The 27,254-nt window shown below is 41.5% G+C and overlaps 2 protein-coding genes across 11 annotated transcripts in view; one reads left to right on the top strand and one right to left on the bottom strand.

Moving 5' to 3' along the window:
* Window positions 1-5,121, top strand: part of ca16b (carbonic anhydrase XVI b) — a 96,172-nt gene extending 91,051 nt beyond the window's left edge. Inside the window, exons 28-29 of the mRNA XM_035152028.2 lie at window positions 1,057-1,192; window positions 1,776-5,121. Of these exons, the coding sequence (XP_035007919.1) occupies window positions 1,057-1,192; window positions 1,776-1,922 (283 nt within the window). The 3' untranslated portion in view covers window positions 1,923-5,121. The remainder of the gene's footprint in view (window positions 1-1,056; window positions 1,193-1,775) is intronic.
* Window positions 5,122-6,846: 1,725 nt separating this feature from the next.
* The window catches only part of cadpsb (Ca2+-dependent activator protein for secretion b), a 60,170-nt gene continuing 39,762 nt past the window's right edge, over window positions 6,847-27,254 (bottom strand). For 2 of the 10 annotated variants that reach the window (XM_035152814.2, XM_035152816.2), the window contains 19 exons: window positions 27,064-27,251; window positions 25,573-25,674; window positions 25,409-25,472; window positions 25,212-25,335; window positions 22,829-22,861; window positions 20,041-20,147; window positions 18,308-18,337; window positions 17,760-17,771; window positions 14,931-15,087; window positions 14,674-14,815; window positions 13,720-13,881; window positions 12,237-12,392; window positions 11,943-12,090; window positions 11,758-11,832; window positions 11,581-11,664; window positions 11,459-11,491; window positions 11,206-11,313; window positions 7,128-7,232; window positions 6,847-7,039 (listed from right to left, as the gene is read on the bottom strand). In XM_035152814.2, the coding sequence (XP_035008705.2) occupies window positions 6,848-7,039; window positions 7,128-7,232; window positions 11,206-11,313; window positions 11,459-11,491; window positions 11,581-11,664; window positions 11,758-11,832; window positions 11,943-12,090; window positions 12,237-12,392; window positions 13,720-13,881; window positions 14,674-14,815; window positions 14,931-15,087; window positions 17,760-17,771; window positions 18,308-18,337; window positions 20,041-20,147; window positions 22,829-22,861; window positions 25,212-25,335; window positions 25,409-25,472; window positions 25,573-25,674; window positions 27,064-27,251 (2,022 nt within the window). In that variant the 3' untranslated portion in view covers window position 6,847. The remainder of the gene's footprint in view (window positions 7,040-7,127; window positions 7,233-11,205; window positions 11,314-11,458; window positions 11,492-11,580; window positions 11,665-11,757; window positions 11,833-11,942; window positions 12,091-12,236; window positions 12,393-13,719; window positions 13,882-14,673; window positions 14,816-14,930; window positions 15,088-17,759; window positions 17,772-18,307; window positions 18,338-20,040; window positions 20,148-22,828; window positions 22,862-25,211; window positions 25,336-25,408; window positions 25,473-25,572; window positions 25,675-27,063; window positions 27,252-27,254) is intronic. The other 8 variants (XM_035152818.2, XM_035152821.2, XM_035152819.2 and 5 more) reach the window with 5 other exon arrangements.

Raw genomic sequence — 27,254 nt, 5'->3', positions numbered from 1 at the left:
TGTTCTCACACAGCCTTTATACACAAGCACGGGAAAAGTCAACTTGTGAGGCCAAACACAAACTAATGAAAAACATCATAAAGAACTTGTCATGGTTCAGTTTATTGCCTTGAGATCTAGTCCAGCTCACACAGTGACGTTATCTTTTCATCTGTGTTCGTTAGTTAGCAGGATTGTGCAAAAACTACTGAAACGATTTCTATGAAGTCTTATGGAGTGGTGGAGAATGACTCAAGGAAGAACCCATTCAATTCTGGAGCTTATAAATGTTCAGATCCAGGACTTGTTTTTCACTTTCTTTAATATGGTGAGATAGAGCTTTAGTCGGCAGAGGTACGCACTCTCTAAGAAAACTTTTATTTGTAATATGTGCTGCACAAAGTCCAAGGGCTCCTCCTGGATCTGGGTGTTAAGGGATCAGAAGTGTTAAAAGAGTTGCATTGTTAAATTGCTGTTAATTTGTCCTATTTGAACAAGGAGGGTGTTATATATGCGACTAAAGGCTGAGAGTGTTCCGTGCCACTTCTTAGAACCTGCAGACAAGCTGCCAGGATAAACAAAGCCACCACGTCTCAGTAACCAGGCAACCATAACAGCATCCACAGTGGTTCCCAGCTGACGTCTCTCCCTCAGGCCTCAGCAGCTCTTAGTGAAAACATCACTGAGTTGAATACTTACTTCACTGAAGGTCCCGACAGTGGAACATACTTTTCTCAGACAGTTGGGACTCCATGTAAAGTTGTAACAGAATAACTAACAGGCCAAACTTTCTCCTCGCCAGTTTACACCAGATGCTAACATCACATCACACATTTTATCTAATGTTATTTAATTATTGCAGTGTATTTTATCTTACTTGTTGGTTGCAAAAAAACTGTGCATGTGTTAATAACTTCAGTCTGTATTTATTTAGGTGATGATGGGAACCGCACACATGCAGATAGCTCTACACATCTGAAGTGATGGAGTTGATAGGATGTGTTATACTCATTAACGGGAGCACACTTTGAGACCGATATGCATCCTAGAGAACTCATTGTAATAATGTGTATTCAGGTGTGGAGCCGTGTCGGCAGGGATGCTCTGCGCCCTCACCACGCTGTCCCAGCAGCTGGAGAACGAGGGCGTTGTGGATGTCTATCAGGTGGCGAAGATGATCAATCTCATGAGGCCGGGAGTCTTCACTGATATAGTGAGTCTGAGTTTATGTGAAGCACAAACATTGAAAAAAAGTAACATTGAATACAGGTACTGTTAAAGAGTTTGCTCGCAGATTATAAATGTACAGTTCCTCTCAAGTCAGTGTGTTTTCAGGATTTTTTTTAATGGCCATAGCAGGCAGCTGTTTTTCTGAATTCTCATATGAGTACCATGTTTGAAGCTTGTTCTGCTGCCCCCAGTGGCCAGAAATAAAATACATTGTCCTTTTTAAATCTGAAAAAAGAAATACAGTGGCATTTATTAACTTTCAGCCACTAGAAAGCAGCTCAAATGAAAACAAGCTAACATTAACAATATAAGTAATTTAAATAAACAGCATTCACTTAATTTTCTAGTTCTATAATTGAGCCATATAGTAAGTATGTCACCAAAAGACCAGATCAGTGAGCAAAAGCTTGTTATTTTCCCCACTTTTGGGTTTTTGTATTACAAATGTCCCTTTACACGTCAGATTCAGTGTTATCAAAAACATTGATTAAGTATTTCACAGCTGCACAGTTTGACACTGGATGTGATGTGTTGTGTTGATGCCTGTTGTGTGTTTGTGTGCACAGGAGGAGTACCAGTACCTTTACAAAGCCATGCTCAGCCTGATAGGGAACAGAGAGTGTGGCCTGAGCCCCCTGCACATGGACACTAATGGAGTGGTGGCGATGGCGGACGAGTCGGACCCCGCGGAGAGCATGGAGTCGCTCGTCTGAGGACATTCTCATGGGCACTTAATTTGTAAAAAATCTGCGAACTTTTCTGAGGCCTTTTTTGCCAGACTATTGATTAAATGAATAACCTTATTACTTTTTATACTGATAAAGGTTTTTTGATATTTATGTTTTTGTCCTTTATTTCTTGTCTTTAAATGTTATCCTGCTGAGCGTTTGCACCTGTTTTTAAGTTGACGTGAGGAAAAAGCAGCTCTGTCCGGTTTGCACTAAACTATCAGTGTTACTGCCCAAATCCAGCGACTTCAATTTCTGGCTACAAGACTAAACTGGGCTCTGCGGACCGCCGAGAGACGAACATGGAGCGTAGAGACCGGGATGAGTTGAAGGCGATCCACTTCCGATAATGTCTCAAAACGAAACATGGCATCACGACGTGGCCCAGCATGCATTGTCACTTTGTCACCTCGATCAAACTGTTTTGAGGCTCCATTCCACACGCGTGAAGAGACTCTGACCTGCCTGATATTCACAAATTGTCCAAATATCTCACTGCTGTTTTGTGTAATGTACTTTTGGCTTATTTTGTTCCAGTGTGTTACAACATGTAATGTGAACATTTATTGCTTTTTAGAGGGATTTATATTGTTATGTTTGTTTTGTAATATATATACATATATATTATATCCTTAATAGCCAGCCAATGTTTTTCTTTCACTATTTGTCCACTGGTCTTTTGTGTAGATTCTTATTTTATTTTGGAGATTCTGTAGCTGATCATGAATGACCTACACAACTCCACCTATTTTTAATTTTCCAGTATTTTCAAGCTTCTCTAACCTCGACTGTCAAAGCTCAACAGTTATAACACGTGGAATAAGTTTCTTTGTAACACAATGCAACGCCTGCAGAAAGTAAACACCCCACACAGGTTTTCATGTTTTCTTTTGTGACATTAAATCACAGTGGATGTGAATGGGACTTTTTTTAAGATGATTTAACAGCAAAGGAAATGTCAATCAAAGTGAAAACAAAAGTCCACAAATGCATCAAGTGTGAAATTAATTGTGCAAGTGTTGTGCACTTTGTAGTAACAATGAATACAGGAACTTTATGCCCAAATTAGTCTTGAATCTGTATCGATAGGTTTCAGCTGCACACAAGTGGACGCAGCATTTCTTTCTAATTCTTCTGTCAAACTTATCATTGGAGTTTAAGTCCTGCTGTTATTTCTGGACTGGACTGAGTTCTGGGCTTTATTTTGTCACCTCAGGACATGGGGGGCACAGTGGTTCTGAATTAGAATCTGACGGTAGGGGAGTTTGGATGTTCTACCTGTATCTGTGGGTTTTCTCCGAATACTCTGTCATCCTTCCACTGTCTTAAGACATGCAGATTAGGTTGCAATTAGATTCTCGGCCAATGTCAGCTGGGATTGGCTCCTGTGACCCTTAAAGGTCAAGGGGTATAGATGATGGATAGACCTCAGTTGAAAACACTCCTGCATAGTTTTTCCAACTTGCTCCTCTGACATTACAGAAGGATTTGTTTGTTTCACTCTCTACCTTCAGAAGCCTTTTGATTTTGAGGATGTCCCTCTTCACATTTCAAGCTGTGCTACTCTCTTTTCGATGGATTTAGGGAACTTCTGTGCCTTGGAAATCATTTTAAGTATTGATGCTCTTTAGTAGCTTGTCACTGATGTGTTGGAATATTTATAATAATAATTTTACCAGGAAATTGACTGAATAGCTTCTGGACTTCAAATCGTTTTTTTTTGCTCTAAAATTTGTTTTCACTTTTCTTTTTGACTGGCCTGAAAAAAGAAAAAAAAATGCTCAGTACGTCCACTGTGACTCACATATGAACAAAACATGAGAAAGTCTAAATGTTCGGGGTGTTGTGGTTGTTTTGAGGTAGTGTAGCTTTTGTTTTGGTGGCTTGATGCTTTATTTGTAACCAAAGACGTGGTTCCAGTTTGCAACATGCAAGTGGTTTTGTCCTGAGATTTATTTAATCCGTAGAATTTAAAATCCAAATGTTTAAATTTCACAGCAAGAGAATTACAGAGCTGTCAGAGGTGTGAATTTAAACATGTTTCTGTTTCGAGCCTTTGGGGACTCACTTCATCAGAGAACATGATGCTTTCCTCACACCTCACTTCAGACTAGAAGATTTAAATCCAGAGTGAAAAATGTTTTTTATTTTGGCCTAATATTCTGTCTCAGCAATATTTTGTTGTTTTTAATTCCAAGCCCCGTTTTAACCCTGATTTACGATTTAAATATTTAATTTTTTCTGTTCGTTGCTGAGAACAAAGACTCTCCAACATTTGGAGAAAAATCCCGATTCCCGATCGCTCAGCTCTGCAACACAACTTCTTTTCAGCAACTCTTCTTTTCTCTTGTACGAACGCCAGCGTCCTCTGTTCAATATTTCTACACGTTGAAAACACGTTGAGTGCTTTGTTGCTTTAAGAACAAATGACTGACTTATATCTAACTTTTGTGATCATAGACAGACATGTATTTTCATACAAATATTTGATTTGAGTCGTGGCCCCTGTGACAGATTGTACTTTAATTAAATATCCACTACAACGTACCTGCTCCTCTGAGACGTCCATGCTGGTGTTGAGACCACAGTTTCATGATATTTGCTCAGTGGTGCAGGATGTTTATCCTCAGTGGGTTTCAACCAGAGTGGTGGTGAAGTCTGACTTGTGACTTGAATAAATGATCAACTGGTTTTGTCCATCTTATCTTGTTTATATAATAGTATCATGGCCTTATATCCCTATGATACTGTTATATACCATATTATGGTGTCATAGTGTTATTTAATAGCTCAACTGTATTGCTATACACAAAATAAAGTCTGGGTTTGGGTGCACAGCATCTTAATACCACATGTAACCACTAATGGATGGGTTTCTCCAAACAAACTGGTTCATCCTGGTCGCCCCCTGCTGTCAGTCTGTCACCAAACAATTATTCAGATCACTGATTAGAAAAATTAAAAGTTAAAGTCCTGTGTATAAGTATCAGCAAAAAAAAATGTGTAAAAGTACTTTTTCTTTTTTTTTTTATGCAGAATGGCTCATTGGATTATTAATATTGATGCATTAACGTGAAAGTAACAATTCAAACTGCTGTGTATTGTGTAGCTGTGGGACACAACTTGAGCCTGTATATGTTTATATTTTCAGAAAGCTGACGCCATTAAAACCGATGCCGAATTATCTCTTATGCATTCATGCTGGCAACATGTCCATGTGTCTCGTGACAAATATCACTGGATCATTCTGATGCCAGAGCAAACTTAAAAACATGACCATTCCCATTGTTATTGTATTCTTGTATTCCCATGATTTTTTTTAGAGAGGATAATAAGGTGTTTGCAAACACCATTGGATCTAATGGAATCATATCTGTGTTCAAATTTGACTGAGAGGATCTAGTTGAAGTACAACGCTTAAAGGTTCAATGTTTAGAATTTAGTGACATCTAGTGGGGAGGTTGCACGTTGCAGCTGAATGCCCCTCACCTCACCCTCCTCTTCGAAACATGAAGAGAACCTGTGGAAGCCTTCGGTTGTCATAAACACTCAAAGATGTTTAGTTTCTCCAGTCTGGACTAGTCTAAAAAACATGGTGGCCTCCGTAGAGAGGACCCGCTCGTGATGTAAATATAAAGTATTTATATATAAAGGGCCAAAGGTAAAGAAAACAATATGTACAATTTAGATGGTCATACACATTTGTATTCTATATTCAATTTGACCTAAATCTTACACCCTGAACCTTTAAATAATTGTACTTGGTGATTTTCTACCTCTGCCAAACAGATTGTATATACTATATATTAATTGTATGTAGATTTCAGCGTAAACATGACAGAGGATGCACATGTACAATATTTTTTATTTCGAGGCCACAGCTCTTGCATATTACAACTGTTGGCTTTCATAAGGCAAAAGCAAGAATGAATCCACCAGCTAATTCACACAGAAAACAGAAAGCGTTTGGGGAGGGTGGGAACCCACAGGCATGCAGCGATGGCTCAGAATGCAATGTACAGCATTTTTATATTTATATATATATTTATATAATATATACAAAACAACATTGAGACCCAAACAAATGCCAGACATCTCATTCTACACAATTACAGAACAAAGACAGACCAACCTTTTTTTTTTTTTTTCAATAAAAAAAATTATTTTTGCTCTTTTCTCTGTAAAAGTGCAACTCAATTAAAATAGAACCTATTTCAAGGCCTTTTAATGTTGAAATAAAAATAGAATCTCCCAAGTTATCAAAATGGAGCTATGAGAATATTGCATCTCTAGAATACCCACTTGTTGAACCGTGTCTAATTGGTTACTGAGATGAGATCACATAGCATTGACACATGGTAAAAACGCAGGTCTCGACTTACTGCTGATGTTAATAACAGTGAGTAGACGACAGTTCATCTGTTGACAGCCGTAAACAAATACAGAGGTTTATTTTCCGTTTGAAGCAGTTGGCATTCACTTAAAAACAGACAAGACAAAGAAAAGGGTCCACACACTCATCATCACGACAATGTACCATTAATGAATGTAGAATACGACAAAGAAGCGCCATATAGGTTTGCATTGGACAGGGACACACCTATTAATCTCACTCAACATTGTTCAAACAAATGGTTCTCCATATTGCTTAGTAACACATAGAAATGAATTTAGAAATGAATGAAACAAAGATAGGTGCTATCTTTATCATGACACAGCTAAACTGCCAATCATGGTTATTTTTTAACATTTTTATTTTTATTTTCCTCAGTATAAGTACTATTTTTATAGTTAATAGTTCCTTCATAGGCATTTCGAGCTGACAAAGAGGTCCTAGAGTGGCTATCTGAGTTGGTACATGCATCGGTAACCAGGCTAAAGTCAAAAGTGTTAAAGGGAGGGAGGGGGTGTCAGTGCACAGGCTCAGAGCCTCGCCTCTGCTCCTCCTCGTCGCTGTCCTTCATGGAGATGCCCTGCATGCCTCCTTCCCTCACTGAGGCAGTGGCCTCCTCCAAGGTCAGCCGGTTGCGCACGGTGTCGTACATCTTACTGTTCAGGGTGGAGTCGAGGACGCCCTGCAGGCGGAAGTCCCTGTACTTTTTCTGCAGTGGGACAGAGAGAGACACGTCAGCGTGGACACAATGACTTGTGGGTGTTTTTTGTCTTCCCGTCGGGGTTTCCCTGCGTCACCTTTGTGATCCTGATGAGGATCTTGAGCTGGTAGACGTGGAGCTGCTGATCCATGCGTTCAGTGAGCCAGGTCCCCAGCAGGTTCATGGTGGCAGTGTACCATTGCTGAAACACAAAAGCATAACGCTCTCCAGCAAAACACACACTCGCACACATACTCAAGACCTGTTGACATCACACTACCCTGAAAGACACACACGGACAACTAAGACACCCCGTGTGTGTTCCAGCATCCCTTCAATAAAAACCTCTTGAAAGGGTTTCACATTTCATTTCACCCATGTGCACAATTAATGAGGATTAATTTTGAGTCTCTCTCACACTTGATGGAACATTTCATGAGTCAGAATCAGCTTCAATCCAAGTAAACAGCCTCTAGTGACGTGAGAATTGAGTCACGTTCAAAATAAATCTCATCAGCTACAAAACAAACAATTGAAAGTCGTAAAGTTTGCTTCTATCAACATTTTTTTCATAACCTTAGACTGAATAAACAAAATCATTTTAAAGCCCCTGAAAAAAACGTCTTAATAGTGAAAGCAGCGCTGTGGAACTTTTACTGAGCAACAGCGCCCTCTGCAGCCACACCGGATGATTCATTCTGTTGCACTCAGTGAAATGGTGTGTTGTGCTGTAACTATGTCGTCCCACTCACTGGACTGACACACAACTGAGCAGTGGATATTACCCATAATCCTCGGGTTCATGAACCAGAAGAGCTGCTTTTTAATGAGTTTTTTAAAAAACTGATCCACAGTTGAGCATTACTCCTGAACCTGCTGGACCTGATCCTGGTCATTTATGCTGTTCACTGACTCGTTTATCGGCTACATGGTGACCTTTTGAATGATTATATTTTTACTTTTGATCGAACCGATATTAATATAAATGTTTTAAACAGAGGCTTATGTACTAATAATGATTAATTTGCCTACCCACTGAGAAGTTTACATTACGTTATGTTTACTTTATGTAAAATACTGTTCAATTTGGACCACACACACACACACACACACACACACACACAGTGCTCTGAAGGGCTGAACATTATTTAGAGAATTTCACTCCGAGCAGTGATTCTACAGCGACTGGAGAAAATGATTAAAATAAAAAAAAAGCCACAACGCAATGATCTGTCTTGAGCTGTAATCGACCCTTGAATCAGTTTAACAAATGTTTTTAATATTTAGTGAAAGCTGCATAGGCCCATCAGTTACTGAAGCCAATTATTCAGCCTTTATTTGTACGTCTTTAGTAGACATTCCGGTTTGCATTTGAAAAAGAAAAAAACTACACTGGAGATTAAAAAACTATTATGGAGGAATTGAAATTATAGTTTCGAGACAAGCTCATTAGAAAAAAGAAAAATAGAATGAAAGAGAGCAAATGGTCAGCAGGCGGGGAGCGCAGGTGCTTTTATCTTGTACCGTTTCTCTCCTTCCCTTTTTGGGGCGGTTTCCCAGACTCGGCGAGTTTTAAAGTTCCAAGAGAAGAGCACCCAGGTCTGATAGAAAAACTGTTGTCATACCTCCAGTACCAAGAGAAGAATTCAACTTTAAACATGTGAGTAGGCAGGAACGCAAGAAGGTTAAAGGGGCCCGGATTGGAAGTGTGAGGGTTTGTTTTGTCATCGTTGTGGTTTGGGTTTTTTTCAGTTTATCTGGACCACGACTGATTGGGTGAATGGTTGAGAGGTTTGAGCGTGAGGCCTGGATATGCAGATGCCTGTCCACTTCACAGTCGAGTTGAGCGTGCAGTGCATGCAGACCTCGCAGGTGGGTGGGTGGGTGGCAGAGTACGTGCTAGAGGAAGACTGCGCTATGTGCAAATGAGGCAGAGCTCTGAGGAGGAGGGTCATGCTAGAAGATGTACACAGGAAGTTTATTTGACTCTAAAATCATGCCAACCAACATAATGTGATAAAACAACGCAACGCAACACTAGAGATAAGTGCCACTTTTTGTTTTGAAGAGAGGAGGCAGCAGGAATGGTGTTAATCAGAAAAGAGGAGCTCAAAAAGGATTGAAACAAATTAGTGAAAGAAAGAGAGATAAAGTAGAGCCTGTGCAACATCGAGGAACATTTTCCACATGCGAGCAAATGGGCGTATGGATGGATGAGCGTGCAAATGGAAGAGAAAAACATTGACATCGTCGAGCTAAAGGATAATTTAAAATGCCAAAACCGAAACATTCACAGCTGCAGGAGTTTTATAAATTTAACATGACAGTGCTGGGGCAGGATTTCTGTGAACTTCGGGGCCACACAGAGGACACGGGAGGGGGAACAAGTCCACACTATAGAACAAGTGACGACACGGGGGAGCCGGTGTGGACCTCAAAGACAAAAGCAGACCCACTTCACAACAGCATCACTCCTCACTCCCAAACAACAACAACAAAAAACACATTTATCCGGCAGGAGACTCTCCTACAGCGACACGAACAGAGTGAACCAGAGGGAGACGTGGGAGCGTCTCTCAGACACAAAGACTTAACGTCACTGCCGCACAGAACCGGGGAAATCTTTCAAACACACAAAGCCGCGACACACACCTGCAGAGACACAGGTCTGTACAAATAGTTTTCTAAATGACATGAAGCACACACATCACAGCATTATGTGTTGTTCAAATCACACATGGAGGACACATCACTGCCAATGTATCCCGGTAGGATTATGTTTTTGTAAGTCAGTGCTCTCTTCGCCCTCTGACGCGCTGGTTCCCAACCTTTTCGGATTCTGACCTTCTATCGACCTACAGATCGTTGCACCAGCTATGGTTATGTGCACGTGAAGCTTAGATTGATCATAGTTATTAGGATTTGCATTGTAGTGAAATTCCAAAGTAAAGTTGAGATTGCACTCAGAGTAACTGAGGATTGGTGGGAGGTACTTTTTTAAACATCCCCTGACGACACAGACACGATCGCTCAGTATTGACTGTTAAAGTTTTATGCTGCCTTCACCTGAGATGGGGAAAGTTCCACCAGTTTCTTCTTGTTTTGTCAGATTTGGTTGTAAATTTTTACTGGTTGACTGGGAAAAAAAAGTAAAAAAGATGGAAGAGGGTTTTCGTTGGTGCAGTTATTTATGAGCATGTTTATGTTAGAGAATAGAAGACACCATGATGACAATTATCAGCCTATTAGTCATAATCACTCTTTACTAATGAGTAGTTTTCAGTTCCAGTCTTTTTCAACTTTAATGAATTTAGTATTGAGATGTTTTATAGAGCAAATGATTTATCACCGTCTTATTACTAGTTGATTAATGACGTACGAACAAATCTTGTGCATTGTACCTGAGCTAGTTTACTTTCTTCTTTCTGTCTGTTGTGGACATTTCACTCTTGTTAAGTTGTCAGGTGAGTTCAGATCGTGCAGCTACACAAAGTTTAAGATGAAACTACGACGTGGGAGATTTTGCTGAACTTCAACTGGCTCAGAATATCCTCTCCGATGTATTTCAGTGGGGTCTCGACCTCCAGGTTGGGAACCGCAGCTCTAACGGACCATGTCAGCCCCTGAGTTTGACATCATGATGTCCCTCGGGTCCATCCAGCAGTGCGTCTTACACCCAGCGTTTTCAGTTCACGTAAAAAAAACTGCATGGGTGCCCCCCCCCCTGTGGACTGGACCAGGAGTGCTGAGTGTCAAGTCTTCCGGAGGCTGACATGCTTTACGTGGAAAGTATCTGGCAGCATACAGCACAGTGGTTAGCTACAGATACGAGTCAGTGTGCTGACACGTTATTTCCAGAGAGCACTGCTTCAGATAATCCTGTTTTGAGGATGCTTTTATGGACTCTTTGTAAATAAAAGTTTCCTTTTGTTTAATACACAAAGGCCCAAAAGCACTGTGGCAATGCACACCAGGGGGCAGCAGCTGAGGTACAGAGAGGAGAGAGACAGAGAGAAAGAGAGAAGTCGAGAGGAGGAGAGGGTCAGAAAAAGCCTCTTAGGCTGAAACACATTTCCTGGTCTCAAAATGGAACTTATCCCCCATCTGCCCTGTTGTTTTGACACATTTTGTAAGGCCCCTCCCTTCTTGTGAGGAGGAGACGGCATCTTACTTACATCAAATAACCTTTCTATATACACCTCCTCATTGACCTTATCACGGAGTATGTCCTGAGAGTGGCGAACAAAGGTCACGTAGCCGTCGGCCACATCCATGCCAGGTTTCTGTATGACAAAGAAGAGAGAAACAGAAAGGTTCATTCAAGTTCACAGGGTTTTGTTCAACTCTCAACCCAAGTATTAAATATACACACACACACACACACACACACACAAGCTCGCAGAAGAGAGAGGATGTTGTGAGACTTACGGGTACATCCACATATTTTGAGGCAGCTTTCACCTGAAATCACAAGAAAGTATTCTAAATTATCAAATGGTTCAAGGACAATAAGGTTCTGAGGGATTGAAGAGAGAGAAGCTCCATCTCACCGTGAAAGAGAGGAACGAGGAGAAGAGAGTGCCTTCATCGTATCTGGAAATCTTAGCCAGCACACCATCCAGAATGGCCACAAACTGAGAAACAAAGCAACGAACGGGAATCACACACAGTTACAAAAACTTCTGATCCTCTGACGTAGTAAAAAACTTTGTCCACAGCTGATGTACCTTTGCAACCAGGAACTGGATCATGTCCTTCACACTTTCCTCAATCAGCTCATCTATCTGGGAGTGGTACTGTTTCTAAAGAAAATGTATTTTAAAAAAAAGAAACAAAAAGCACTATTGAACATGAAACAAATAAAATACATTATTTAACGTAATGTGCTCACTGTCCCAGGTGAAGCTTTTACCTCTTGGCCCATCTCCATAGCGCACAATTTAGCTGATTGGTCCTTGGCGTCCACCATCACGTTGAACATGGTGCATAATGTCGGAGAAATGCGGAAATCTGTGGACTTGCTGCTCTTTGTCAGCTTGGACTCAAATGCCATCCGGGTGCTGCAATGCAAAGTGAAATATTTATACGTGCTGGCTTTATTATAAAAAATGCAGCTAAGTGTCCATTCTCCACATTTGCTGCCTCAAAGTATTTCTGCTCGTGTCAGTCACTCCTCCGCTCATGCACAGGAAACACACAAACGCACCGCTTGACGCAGTTCTCGATCATGTTGCTTGACATGAGCTGGATGCGACTCTCGAGGTGTTTGGCAAACTCCTCCTCGGGCCAGTGCAGGTCCCTGATGAAGGTCTGGAGGGCGTCCAGCTTCCAGAAGAGATCCTCCGATGTCCCAGAGCCGTTACTGCCAGCGACCACGACACACACACAAACACACACACACACACACACAGGTCAGATGAAAAAGGTCACGCCGCTGGAGAGAGAGGGGGTCAGAAGGTGGGAAAGAGGGTGGAGGTATGTTGTGGCAGGTGCAAAGGAGGATGCTGTTCCTCTGCACCTGGACACAGTTCAGGTCCACTCCGACCATACACTGACAGGTCCGCTCAAACGTTTCTGGACAGCGTATGGGTGAAAGGGAGCGGACAGGGTTTACTGTCACGAATCAATAACCATGCTGCATAGCATGGTTATTGACTGGGTTGTGAAGTGGCCACATGCAGGTAAAGTCACTGCAGAAACAGCAGCTAATCACACTGTGTCAAGACAAAGGAGAAAGGGAATGGAGACGTGAGGGAGGGCGTGTAAAAAAAAAATCTTTTAATGGTTTCGTGTCTGGTTCCACAAAAATTTAAAAATCTCCAAATTACTTTTCCCTCATCACAGGCCCTCTCTCAACGTCCATGTCCCGGGGCTGGTGGGGCTCCTGGAAGATTTACCAAACAAACCATGCAGACCCTTTTTTTGGGGGGGGGGCACCCTGCGTAGATGTGATTGGGGAAGTGCCGCAGGAGAGACGCTGGGGAGGGAGGGCGATACAACGGAGAGGCGCAGGGTCTGAAAGCCGCCGGCCGGGCCTCTTCGTGGTATCGTCTTCAGTCCAGCTCACGCTCTGCTCTCCCAATCACACTACAAGCAGGTGGTCAAGGTCAGGAATGAGCCTACAGCCATGTGCAATCTACAGCACACTAAAAATCACTAAAGCAAATGTCTGTGGACAACAACTCAGAGGAGATACACACATTTGAGAACGGGGATTTTGACTTGCAAATTTTCAAATGGGGGACATACTGTCTGTTTTTTTATTTAAATTTTTTGGGGTGATTTTTCTCTCTCTCTGTGCAGTAAAGGCCCAAATAGCCTCGGAGTAAGATATTCAGATTTGAGTTTTGGCCTGTATCTCCACACCTCAGCCCAACAGCATGCACGCTAAGACAAATGAGTGTTTCAGCCTCTCATTTCAGAAAGCAGAACCCCATCTACTCTAACACCTCAGAGCGCCCTTGGCATGAACATGAACAGGATTCCCTCATGAGACGAAGCGTGCTAAATACGCTTCATTGTTTTTCTTTTTTTGTGGTTTGTTATATTTACTTTATCAGATGCAGCCACACGGAATAAAATGTGATGCATCTTCTTCGGAATTTTTTTTTTTTAATCTGCAGGCATCTTCATACCAAGGCAGCCTCTGCTTGCTTAACATTTCTATAGTGAACTAGTTGAATACACACTCAGAGTCATATATAGCAGCCATCCATGACGGGGTAGAAAAGCTAGGCATTTGTGGAAGGTTAACTGATAGTCCTGCTACTGGCACGGGCAGATTTGGTACTTTGGGAATTTGGAGGTTCACATTTGGTAGATTCACATTGGGCAGATTACTTGTTAAACTCCTGCAGAAGAGACAGACAGAAAGAAAAAAGGTGTCCATAACAGTGGAGTGGGAGCTGCAGAAAAAGCCATGTAACACTCATCATAACAGTAACATAAAGTTTCAAAATCAGGTGAAGACAGTAATGTACAGTAGCACACGTAAAAAAAACGAGACCAAACAGTACTTATCAAAAGACACACGTCATAAGACCTGCAGAGTAAAGAGGGCTGGACTCAGGATGCACACATATACTGTTTTAACTGCAGTGAAAGGGAGAAGCGATGTAATACTGACAAGAATAAATGCAAATCAAAACAAATTTCATTATTGTTTACATTCAGAAATCGTATTTATATATATATTTTGGGTTTTTGAATTTAGCAATACAAACAAATGTAAAAGCATAAGTGTGGAAGCCACAAGAAAGAAATAACAGCAACAGAACAGACTGGAGGCCTTTAGTTTCTGGCAACAAGTCAAAGCACACATTATGAAGGTTAGTTCACAAAACAAAACAGAAACATTAGATGTTGCCCTGACCCCAATGTGTCGGAGAGAGATTGGTGAGACACACACATTAGTCAAAGACTATTTAGAGAATAAATAACCCATTTCCCTCGCAGAAAAAAGCAGGTTATTCAGCCCACTCTTGGCTCGTTCTTTAGCAGTGAACCTACAGGAAGCCCGGGCGATAATTAAAGCTGCTCGCACAGATTTCTCAGCCTCCACGTCGTCAGTCTGTCATCTAAATATAAAAGACCCGCATCTCCAACCATCCTACAGCCTGGCTATGAAGGCGGAGGCTCCTTACTTTACAGGCTCCCAGGACTCTCGCTCAAAGCCCTTGTGAATTGACTGTGCGATGGAGGACTCCATCAGATCCACATATCTAACCACCAGAGGAGCATACAGATCCTGAAGGTGCTTGTGGAACTTTCCATTGCACAGATGATCTGTGAGAAAAAAAGGGAAAAGGAGTGATAAAAATACATGTGAGTGCATAAGTTTAAGCACATAAACACCTGAGGGGAGTAATAAAATAAATGCGAGGCAGGTGCAGGAGCTTACAGTCTGCCCGGAGGAAGTCGTTGAGCAGCTGGAAGAGAGGGAAGCTGTCCCAGCTCTCGGGTGATTGAATCTCAAGTGCGGCGTCCATGTCGATGGCGTAGAGGGCCAGGAAGTTTTCTGCATGCTCCACCATGAGGTCCGTCCACCACGCAAACGCCTAGAGACACAGCAGGAGGGAGAGGGAGCAGGTGAACGAGGAGATGTTAGGAGATAAGGAGACGCAAGGAGGAAAGGAAGGAAGGAGGAACTAACAGACACAACTGGAGCGTGTTGGTCTTAAAAGGAAATACCATTGGATTCATGTCGGCTTTGTGTATGTTTGAGGAATAGTTCAAAATCATGGGAAACGGGCTCATTCACTTCCTTACAGAGAGTTAGGTCTTAAAGCTAGTTTGACTGGAGGATGGACATTATTCTCATGTCAGTCTGTTAAATATGAAGCTAGAACCAGGAGCCAGCTGCTTGAATCTGAGCATACAGACTGGAAATAGGGGGAATTGTTTGAATAACAACGAAATAAACAAGTGGCAAAATTTCCACGGCGAATTATTCTCCAAGATGAGAAAGATGAGGTGCAGCAAAGATGCTTTGATCATGATGTGCCATTTTTTTCAAAGGTCAGAGGTTATATAGCTCATTATTATTTAAAATAATTTCGGAATCATTTTTACCGAGTTTGTTTTTTCACTCACTGGTTTTGCTTTTTTTTGAATACCAACGGGCCTGAAATATTTTTCAAGTCTTAAAATAAGCTAATCAACTGTTTGTTTATTTGACAGATGTGGAGATGATCCTCATCTAACTCTCTGCAAGAAAGAGAGAAAAGAAAATAAGCCTATTACCTCCAAACTGTTCCTTTAAATATGCCTCCTTCCAAATCTGCTGTTTAATTTTAAGAAATATAAACGTGGGTTGTTGATTAGTGATGGTTTCATGCTGTATACGTGGGGTCTTTTGTTGGGTATTTCCTTTCAAACATAGTTTCACAGAGAGAAAAGGACACACCATCATACCTGTTTGCATGTGCACGTGTTTGAGCATGTGTGTGTGTGTGTGTGTGTGTGAGTATCTGTGTTTCCCATCCCATACTCTGACACTGAATCCACAGCTTATATTGATTAGGACTTAAAGTGGGTATTAGTAGTAAATCCATGTTAATACGTGTATCAGGAGAATCACACAGTAGGGTTGCATGTTCGTGCCTTGTTATATATCCCTGACAGAATCGATCAGTTTAAAGGGAGAAGGTGCTTTTCTCATGCAGATGTGGAGCTCCCTGCATGCTTGTCTCTCTCAGGCTAAGAGATGAGGGGGCGTCCACCATTCACATCGCTGACAAACCCACGGCCCACGAGATGTGAATGTGACTCATGCGCATCTTCGCCTATAGGCACACCGGAGACTGCAGCACACAGCATCTCTTGTGTTGGAAGAGCGTCTGTTCCAATTAGTTAAGTGAGCCTCTGAGGTTCGGCTGCACGTTTTCCAGCACCGTCAGGACTTCCTCGCCCTTTGACAGCAGAAGTACAGTAGTTGCTTTGCTGGCAGTCTCGGCTTATTTGCTTATCATTCAGACTAGCACGTTGCCAAGTTCAGCAAATGAAGCTTAAAGGGATAGTTCACCGGAAAATGGAAATGCACTCGTTATCTGCTCCCCGCTATGCCGATGGAGGGGTGGGAGAAGTGTTTGAGTCCACAACACACTTCTGGAGTTTCAGGGGTAAACAGCGTTGCAGCCGAATCCAACACAATTAAAGTCAATTGTGACCGATTCTTCAGACGTAATAAAACAACAGAAAAACCCACCACAAAATGCCTCCATACTGCTCGTGTGGTGTCATCCAAGTGTCAGCAAGCCCCGACATTAATATTCATCTCGAAACGGCGTCATTTACTCCGTGTTATCCTCCTCTGGGGATAACATGTTGTGTGGCTACGTCCGCTAGCATCTCCACTTCTGGTAGTGGACTTTTAGGCTTAAAACATGTTCTGAATCACCTTGTTTCGAGTTGAATATGAATGTCGGGGCTTGCGGACACTTGGATGACACCACACGAGCAGTATGGAGGCATGTTGTGGTTTTTTCTGTTGTTTTATTACGTCTGAAGAAGGGGTCGCCTTGGCTGCAACGCTGTTTACCCCTGAGACTCCAGAAGGGTTTAGTGGAATCAAACACTTCACCCACCCCTCCATTGGCATCGTGGTGAGTAGATAATGAGTGACTTTTCATTTTTCGGTGAACTATCGCTTAAATCTTTTCAACTTATGCTGCATGCTTTCTTTTCTTTTACAATTTTCTTTCAAGTATTTTCTCATCTGGCTTAACCGCCACAATGGCCGTCAACCCCTTACTCACCTGTCTACTTACCTGCTCACTCCAAAATATTTTAAAAAACCAAAACGGCTTGAAAGTTCTAGTTTTCGACAAACAGGCAGCAAACAGAGATCTTCTCCATCACATTCAAGGAGAGCAGAGACACTCTTGTTATGGACAGGAGTGATCAGAGAGGGGGGCTGTCAACGTTTCTGACAGGTGGGGAGGGGGAGAGGCTCAAAGGTCGCCAAGCGGAGCGGCCTCCAACCTTTGACAGTGGTTACGGGACACATTCAGGACCCTGAGAGCTGTGCGGCACAGCCAGTGTTCAGCCAAACAGGTTATATTGCTGTGACAATGCAACTGTATCAGGGGACCAATTCCTAGGGGGGGTGTACTGATGCTGAGGGTGGAGGGGAGTAAGTAGACGTGGGGGGAGTAAGTAGACGTGGCATCATCTACTGGTCATGCACGGTGCATTGTGGGAAGTTTTCTCATTCAACTTGACTACATACCTCTTTTCCCTGCTGGGACAGTCACCAATCATATGACAGTGAGAACACAGGAAGATGTACAGAACAGTAATGTATTTTTGAGGCATTTCGTCAAAGGGTTGGTAAACTAACAATAGACAGCAGAGAGGGATGGAAGAGGAGAAGCCGGGGAAAGTAATGCTTGAACAAGTGCGGACTGTGAAATTAACTGTTGGATGGAGGGGGGACAAATGTTTATGGTGGATCAGACTTCAAAGGTTCACATGGAGCATACTTTGGGGAATTTACTGGTTCAGCATGCTTGGAGAGAAAGGAAACCTCTTTATGGCCCGATGAACATGCTTCATGATCACAGTTATGTTGTGCAAGCTACGGTGCCTTTTAAAAAAAATTGTCTTTCTGTAAAAGTCTTCTCAGCTCTACGCCTAGAAAGCCCACCCACCGCAGCATTGTCTATGAGTTCATCCTGAGCCTAGAAAAGGTGCGTCGTGCCAAAGTGGCGCACATGCCAAACAGGGGGGGTCGTGATGGGGGGACTGAAGAGGAAAAAAGAAATAAAAATACTGTACCGATTGATCTCCAGAACTTGTGACTGCCGCCTGTCAAGCATATTCAGAGAGATACAATAAATCTGCTTTATCTGCATGTTCTACGATCACACTGGATCACCTTCAGATCTACACAACTACATGTTCATCATCAGCTCAGTGTTTATAGCAGCAGATAGGATGCAGAAGGGAGGTGGGAAGTAACTCGAGTGGAGTACTTCATTACAATTTTTAAGGTATCTGTACTTTGTTTTTTGTATTTACACTTTATTGGACTTCATGCTACTACTCTACTAGTTTAATAGGGAACTATTTTGCTTTTCACTCCACTAGACGGATCTGACAGCTTTAGTTACTGGTTACTTTTCAGATTTACGTAAAGATGTATAAATTTATGATATACATCAAAACAGACGAAACTAATTATTTCCCATCTCACAAAAAAGCATGTTGTAGATGTGTCTATTATGTGTCTCTTATTAACTATAACTATGTCACAATCTCACTGTATCACTCACAAGGACTAATTTTCTGTGGAAGGAGTATTTTCACTTTTGATACTTTCAAGTGTATTTAAATCATAATAGTTGTGTACTTCTTCTTAAAGGTCCAGTGTGTAAGATTTAGGGGAAAGGGATCTATTTACAGAAAGTGAATATAAAATAATCCTAATGATGTTTTCACTAGTGTGTTTCATCTAAATTGTACAAATTGCTGATTTAATTTATCGTAGAATGTGGCCTTTATATTTAAATACTTTATTATATTTACATTTGAAGTGGGTCCTCTCTATGGAGGTTGCCATGTTGTTTACAGTATCCCAAATTGGACAAACTAAGTACCTTTTGAGAACCTGTGGTAGCCTTCAGTTGTCATGACAACTGAAGGCTACCACAGGTTCTCTTTCATGTTTGGAAGGGGAGGATGAGGTGAGGGGTGTTCAGCTGCAACATGCAACTTCACCACTAGATGTCTCTAACTTCTACACACTGAACCTTTAAGTGGGATTGTGAATGCAGGACTTTGACTTGAAATGACCTCCGCCAAGGATGTTATGTTTTCACGCCTGTTTGTTTGTTTGTATGTTTGTTCGTAAGCAACATTAAACAACTGAACGGATTTCCATGAAACCTGGTGGAAGGAAATAATTCATTGATCTTAATGAAAAAAACAGGCATGTTAATAAGTGTGTGAAATTTGGTGCAGCTCGAATTTTAGGTGACAGTTGGGCCTTGGCGGAGGTACGCGCTCTACTGAGAGCCACTTTAGTTGTGTATATTCATGTTCAGGTTTATTCTTCTAAATGTGGCCAAAGGGAAACTTAACACAACATTAAGAGCAAACAGAAGCCACGAGTAACTTGCACTGGCCTGTTTTACTGTTTCCTACTCTTTTTACTGGAGTACCTCAAATAAAATATTTCCATATGCCGCCTTGTTGAACTCTGAACCGTGATCAGAGGAAAGAACTGCACACATTATATAATTTCCTGTCTAATTTACAAACTCTGCTCAAACATAGCGCTCTGATTCCATGTAGCCATGGTCTGTCGAACACCAATTAGAGCTTCCTTAAATTAAATTAATCTCTGAAAGTTTTTTTTTTTTTTTTTCGTTACCCATAGATGAAAGCAGCTTTATTTATAGAAGACTGATAATACGACTAACTCCCTGCTGTGGGGCGGAGTGAGATAAGAGTGAGAGTAAAGAGGGAGAGTGTTTTGAGGAGGAGAGGAGGAGAGGGTTCTCACTCACCTCCGCATGGTGCTCCTGGTTCTGCTGGAGGACCTCTATGACTAACTCCGCCAGGCGAATTGTTTCCTCCAGCTTTTTGGCAGGCGTGACTAAGCGGCCTACGTTCTCTGAGACAAAAGGATGAGGGTGAGGGATGAGTGGTTAGTCAAGCAAAGAGAAGGATTCCAGGGGGATTTTATTTTTTTACGACTATTCTAAAGAGTTTCCCTGTCTGTGTATTTGACCGTTTAATAAAAGTACAAACACAGCACTTACACTGTGATGTTCACAAACCAAACCCCCTAAATAAGTCAAGCGTGTCGTCATTTACATGCAATTTTAGGCTGCGTGACATAAAGCAACAGAAGTGATGTGTTTGTAGGATAATCAGATTTATGTCGGAGGAGTATCAGGCACAGGAATAGTGGCGTTGGGATGGAAGAGCGATGTAGCATCAGAAAGCATGCATAGTGAAGCGGTACTGAATAAGCCATCTGTATAAGGAGCTGCCGCATGCTGTGGTCCAAAAACCCTCACTGAACACACACTGTAAAAATAATTCATCACTTCTGTTTGAAACTTCAATCAAACCTATAACAAGACCTTATCCAAATATACGTCTAATACAGTATTACTGACTATATTTATCCAATACTTGTGCTGCAATAGAGTAGAACTGATCAAATTTGTGCAAATATTTGTTTAAAAATCTACAAAATGACATTTACAGCCATTTTCCAAGAAATGTGTGGACATTCCCATTTCATAATTATGATTAATTTAATCTTATTATATAAATACAACACCGACATGTTTTTCTTGAGTCATCAAAACAAGTCTTACTCATTTCAGCAAACTGCCTGCGGTGCTTGGTTCACTAGATGCTTACACTTGTTCTTCCCTTAAAAATATCTATTCAAAATATCCTTAAGTTAATAAATCTGTTACCAATCAATTGATTGAATGACCTACATGTGTTTTAATGAATACTTTTTACAGTGTGATGGTTTTAAATCTGTCATCGACTCAGATTTTGTCCTATTTTCCTTCACTTAGCTGCTGATTTTTCTCTATAACTTGCAAAAGCTCCAGATCACTTGGTTGTACCTCTGCTGACAGAATGATCCGCTAAGACAGTTACATGTCGATGGAATGGGAATATTCAAAGTGCACGACTATGTGGAAATGATGAATGTGTATAATCTGAACATCAAACCGAATGGCTACACAAATCTGAAATCAAAAGGACATAAATACATAACTTTACATAAAACATTAGCGCTCTTACGTAAGACTGCAGGTCCGACTGGGGGTATTTGATTGTTCTCACCATTATTTCTTTCTATCTAAGTTTCCTCAGATATTTGAACTCAGGCCAAATCAATAATTGAATCTATTTTTGGGTCCTAGATGTAACAGCTAAATAAAACCTGATTTGCCACTTTAGGTTAGGCCTTCAGTTCTCATGTAAGGTTCTTCATTGGGATTGAAATCTGAGATATCTAAAGCTTATACTTCAGCCGCTGTCTTCAGGGACATATAATCGACACTAATGGATGGATCACATGGATTTGTATTACAGTAACTATATATCCTGTGGTCATAATGTCCTGGAAGGGACGGCTCTGAGAGACATGGATCAGGGTTTGGTCTAGAAGGGGCAGCACAGCTCAGCTTCATCAGCGCAAAAGAAGAAATAATAATCAGAAACAGTTTGGAGTAAATCCATTAAGACGTTTAAAACTATTGAAACATAAAAAACAAAACAATATCTAATGTGTCTACTTTGGAATATTAAAGGGCCAGTTCACCAAAATTACAAGACACACAACACAAGCTAAACAAACTGTGTCACTTTTCCCCGGTGGAAACGTGAGCCACGTGAATAGTTTCAGTTTATCTGCATTGATCTGGATATGTTTTCATGTTTAAATTCACCTGATCTAAAATAGATTAGGCTTGTTTGATTCATTCAGCTTATCTAATTGCATATATTTTTTTCATTTTATTATGTATTTGACATGTTTCAGCTAACTGTAAGACCACTTTCACCTCAGGGACAATTAAGTTACATTTTATATGAGGTGAAAGTTGCAGTAAAACCAAAACTATCTACATGACTGTACCACAAGAGAATGATTTTTTTTTGTTTGTTTATTTGTTTGTTTATGGTGGATTATGGTGGAACTGACCCTTTAAATATCAATTTGAAATATATGACATTTAGAAAATGCATATACTGTACGCATGTGAAGGTACAATCCTTTATATGTATATGAGGTTTATATTGGATGTTGCTTATGTCCTTTTCTTATTTTCTTATTTGATTTAACCTTTAACAAAACATAAGATGTATTCTTTTTGTAAGAGATTGTATTACTCTATAATTCTTCATGCAAAAATGCAATTTGATATATTATTTTGCAACTTAAACACATTATTATTATTTAAAGTGAATACTGGATTAAACCTCAACCACTGACGATGGATATTAACTTTTAAAAAAAAAACTCCACTGTCTAAAACCAGATCTGTTATGATATATAGTAATACAATCTCCACTGTATGTACTTCCAAAAAGAGATATTTAAAACAGAGCAAGACATTTAAGTACTTATATTAATGTGTATAACCAGTGTGTATAACAAACTGTATGAAAGGATAAGCTACAGGTCAAGTCTGTGCATACATGCATATGTTGTAAATCTATAAAGTATATGTGTGTGTGAGGGGGTGAGGGCTTAGGGTCTGTGTGTATTTGCATGTATGTGTGCACTGTGGCTTAACCACAAGCTAAACATGAGTTCACCTGGATCCTTTTGATCCTTTTGACCTTTCTCAACTTCAGCGAGAGAAAAGGGAGAGAAGAGATAGAGAGGAGATGTTTAGAATTAGCAGGGTTCTGGGATTATTGTCATTGTTACAGGGGGGAAAGCTCAGAGTTGTTATTCATCACCATGTGACCCTCGCAAAGAATCTGCTGGGACGTTTTCAGCTCCAGGGACTGAGGTTTCTAGGCAACAGACACAACGTCACAAACATGTAATAAAAAACAGAAACACTGAAACGTCACCCTGTGGGAAAATTGGAAATTAAAATTGTGATAAGATGCTTGTTAACAAACAGACAGAAGCTCAGACTATTGTAAACAGATAGGACACACGGACGGCTGTCAGGAGCATAGACAGGACACACTGAGTGACTTGAGTTGATTTGAATCAAGGGGAGAAGAACACAAACAGGAGCTGTTGCATTCAGATATGCTACCCTGTCCTCCTCGTACAATATCTCCTTCACTACCTCTGGTGTCACAGTGTGGAAAAAAAGCCTACCTGTTCAGCACAGCACACCACTGAGACATGATCAGACCAAATGACTGGAGGAGATAACAATGTAAGCAATGTAAAAATGCATTCAAGTCAAAGGAACGGGCATCCAACCAAAAGAAAGAAGCTAACAGACCAGACTGCTCATTCATGTCCATCACAGACAGATGGTACTAAAAGAAGGACCCCGACTGATTCAGTGTGGTACTGCTCAGATCTCTCGGCTGGTGCGCTCCCCACTCACTCTCACAGACAAAAGGCACAGATAAAACAAGCATGGCAGGAGCAACATCTCTGAAGAAGAGAGGATAGGCAGAGGGTGGGGGGATGAGGTGAAAGAGGAGGAGGAGGAGGAGGAGGAGGAGGAGGAGGAGGAGGAGGAGGAGGAGGAGAGAGGCGAGAGGCTGGGGAGAGGATGATGAAGGTACTCACGGATGGTTAAATCCATCACTTGAGACGCCAAGCAGAAGACAGGGTGCTCATACATTTCCCTCTTTTTCCCTATAAAAAAGGATTGGGGCATGCAAGAGGCTGGGGTCAGAGGTGGGTAGGAGAGAGGTCAGAGGCTGATGGGAAGAGGGCTGTCCAGGTGAAACCGGTATTGTGCCGGACAGGAGGCCCTGCGGTAAAGTCACATGTTCGGTTTGTTTAGAACCAGGTGCCTCACGAGGACAGTGGGAAGTAAGTTCACATGGAATGGCAAGATAGTAAGGTTTAATTCCTTAGTATCTTTAGCACCCTGGGGGATTTCTTTCAAGGCATAAACAACATCAGAGTTTTCTACAAGCAAAGTGCATGTTGATGCATTTGATGAATATATAGGAAGAAAACACAGCAGGGGAGAATAAGACATTATATAATGTCTTGTCACTTTTTTTTTTATATGAAATCCATGCCAATAAAGAAAGGCCATGTTGTTATGTCTCGAAGCACATGCAGATGTCTGATGCTGGTTTGTAGGTGTTCAATCCCAGCATTCCTTTGGTTCAAAGCCACTTATCACATAGTCAAATAAATTAGGTGATAACTGTGGCAAAGCCAACGACTGTGAGCGAGGAGAGAAAAGCAGAGCAGACAGGGAGGGACAGGGAGTGAAAGATAGTGGTCTTCACCAAGTACAGAAGACAGAGGGGACAGGAGAGCTGCGGGTATTTGGAGGCAGTGGGGAGGGGTTGTTGAGGGGCACGGGCAGCGTCAGCTGGAGGAATCAGAGAGGTAACAGCTACAGTAAGGTAATGGGAGAGGGGGGGGGATGTGCATCGACTGGAATCTGGATGTCAGGACATTCAGTTAAGCTGAACTCACAGTCCAATCATCGGGCGACTGAGGGCCAGGACACCACGCAGTTTGAATAGGCACAATGAGAGATCAGCACATCAACAGATTTCAGGGCTTTGGATTTGAATGCATTTTTACTCACACACCTCTACACAAAAGCGAACTTGACCTACAGAACAGCACAGAGCTAAAGCAGGCCTGAAACAAAGGAGAGAGTTATTGGACTGAGACAAAAAGTGTCCGACACTGTCACAAATAATTTGGGATGCCACAAATCATCTGGGACATGGACACAAATATACCATTATACCAAATTCACCACGTGTAAAGAAATATATGAATAAGTCAAAGTGACAAGAACAATCTTATTATATTACTGCAGTAGATACAGGGACACATGTTTAGAATATTAAAACGTGTCTTTTCCTGTTTTATTTCCAGACACAACCAGTGACTGAACACTTCAATCTGAAACCAAACAAAGTGAGAGCATACTTTAATGACCACTGTGGTTGTTTTAATAATTACATCATTAAGAAATTCCCTCCTGCACTCATTATCTGATGTGGGCTTGTGTGTTTTGTTTACCTTCAATTTTAGCATATTCTTTAATCCGCTCGTAGTTGAGCTGAGCAGCCTGCTCCAAACACTTGCGGATAACTCCTTTAACTTCCTCTGGTGGGACTGGGGTCACGATGTCCTTCATCAGGACCTAAAGAGGGAATGTGTGAGCGGGGTCTATTACATCACACTCGTTCTTTCACTGTGCATACAATGTTACAAACCCTCTCCAGCAAAGATAAAGTGGCCTTCAGTGCACCCTCTGGACGGCCGAAGGGGAAAAAATATCTAAACGAGAAGATGCAGAGAGACAATGAATGAGCAGTGAGAAAACACCAGTGGGCACAATGTTATGTGACTTGGGGCTAATGTGCAGTTTGTTGGTTACCTGAAATGTACAATCTGGTTTTCCAAAATCACACGCAACCGCTCCTTGATGTCTTCGAAACGCTCCTTCTCATCCACTTTCACTGTGGTCAGCCCGTCCGGCCTGCCAGGTTCACAACCACAAACGTTAAGCCCACTGAAACCTGACAGAGGTTTTAACTTATCAAAGAAAAAAAAAGTAAAAGCACACTGGCTAACGGTTTATCAGATCCCCCCGGGAACTGACTGCAAATTGTCGTTTGAGTTCCATTTGTGTTACGTGTACAAATAAATGACAGCTTCTCACCTTTTGGGCCCTTGAAAGAGTGGCATTTTGGAATCCTTTGTCTTTCTAAACGTGAATATGCGTACTCGTTTAGAGGCCGTGCGAGGATCTGGGCTTTGGGAGCTCTTTGGGGAAACGAGGGTCTCATAGCCCAGCGGCCCCCAGTAATTGCTGCCCTCTCTGACTTTAACGGACGCATGGGAGGATGAATAATATGGACAGTAAGAGACTATGGCAACAAGAACAGAGAGAAAGGAAAACAAAGAAAAAATGGAAGAAAACAAGAAAATATGTGGAGATACACAATTGATTAACAACGTAACATGGAACACAGAACACAGCAAAAAATAAACAACAACATAAAAGCAACAGAACATAAATCAGAACATAAATATGGCAAATTAATTAAGATGAAGGACGTAAAAAAAGGTGTAGGATGCTTCTGATGAGTCCGACTCTGTTCTGTTCTCGCCCATTGTTTATAGAGATTGAGTGCGTCCCCCTCCTCAGTACAGTATCATGTATAAGATATATCAGTCCGCTTAATATAATGGCATGTGCTGGTATTTCATGTTGTGTGATCTTAATGGAGACATATTATGCTTTTTCAATTGTTTCAACTCTTTCCTCTACAGTGTTATAAGTTTCTTATATGCTCCTGAAACTCCATGTTGGTCGTTTGGCCGATACTTCTGCTTCATAGTGAGGTCACTTGATTGTGTGACACGAAACTTTGGCTGATCTCTATTAACAGCTTTTACTGTATTTGAATGCAGATACATTTAAAAAAAAAAGGAAAGTCAGTGCACGTCGGTCTCTGTGTTCCATCTCTTTTGCTCTCCACACGGTTTCACTGCAGGCAGCCACTGCCTGCTTAAATGTGCTTGGTCAAACAGATTCTGCACATTGACACACACAATCTGTTTATAGAGATAAGATGTCATGTTACATGACTATGATGAGCATTGCCATAATGCACGCCCCCCTGTCTTAAAGAGACAGGAGCAAAGTCTTTCTGACAGATGGCTAAAGAGAAATGCAGCTGCAATGGGCAATATGAGTGTTTTCTGAACATTACAGCATGTTAACATATTCCAGTAATAAGCCATATTAAAATGATCAACCTGAATTTGAGCATGATATGTCTCCTTTAATGTGTTTTGAGATCCTGTTCAGCGACGTCGCTTACAAAGCACAGACACTTCAAAAGAAGAGATCAGGGCACACCTGTTCCCGTGGACATGGGAGGCACAGAACGCGAAGCTGTAGTGAAGAAGAGTGGGGTCGATGATCGCCCCACTTTCTGCTCTCTCCAGCAGATCACGCAAGTAACACAGATGTCTGTGACAACCTCGAACTCCGTTCCTGGCACAGTACTCATCCAAGACAAACACCTGGCCTGGGCTGAACCATCCCTG

The sequence above is a fragment of the Hippoglossus stenolepis genome, chromosome 3 (genome assembly GCF_022539355.2).
Source record: "Hippoglossus stenolepis isolate QCI-W04-F060 chromosome 3, HSTE1.2, whole genome shotgun sequence".
In the NCBI taxonomy this organism is placed as follows: Eukaryota; Metazoa; Chordata; class Actinopteri; order Pleuronectiformes; family Pleuronectidae; genus Hippoglossus; species Hippoglossus stenolepis.
Note: the sequence above shows the minus strand (reverse complement) of the source record. Positions and strands in the feature narration are given on the sequence as shown.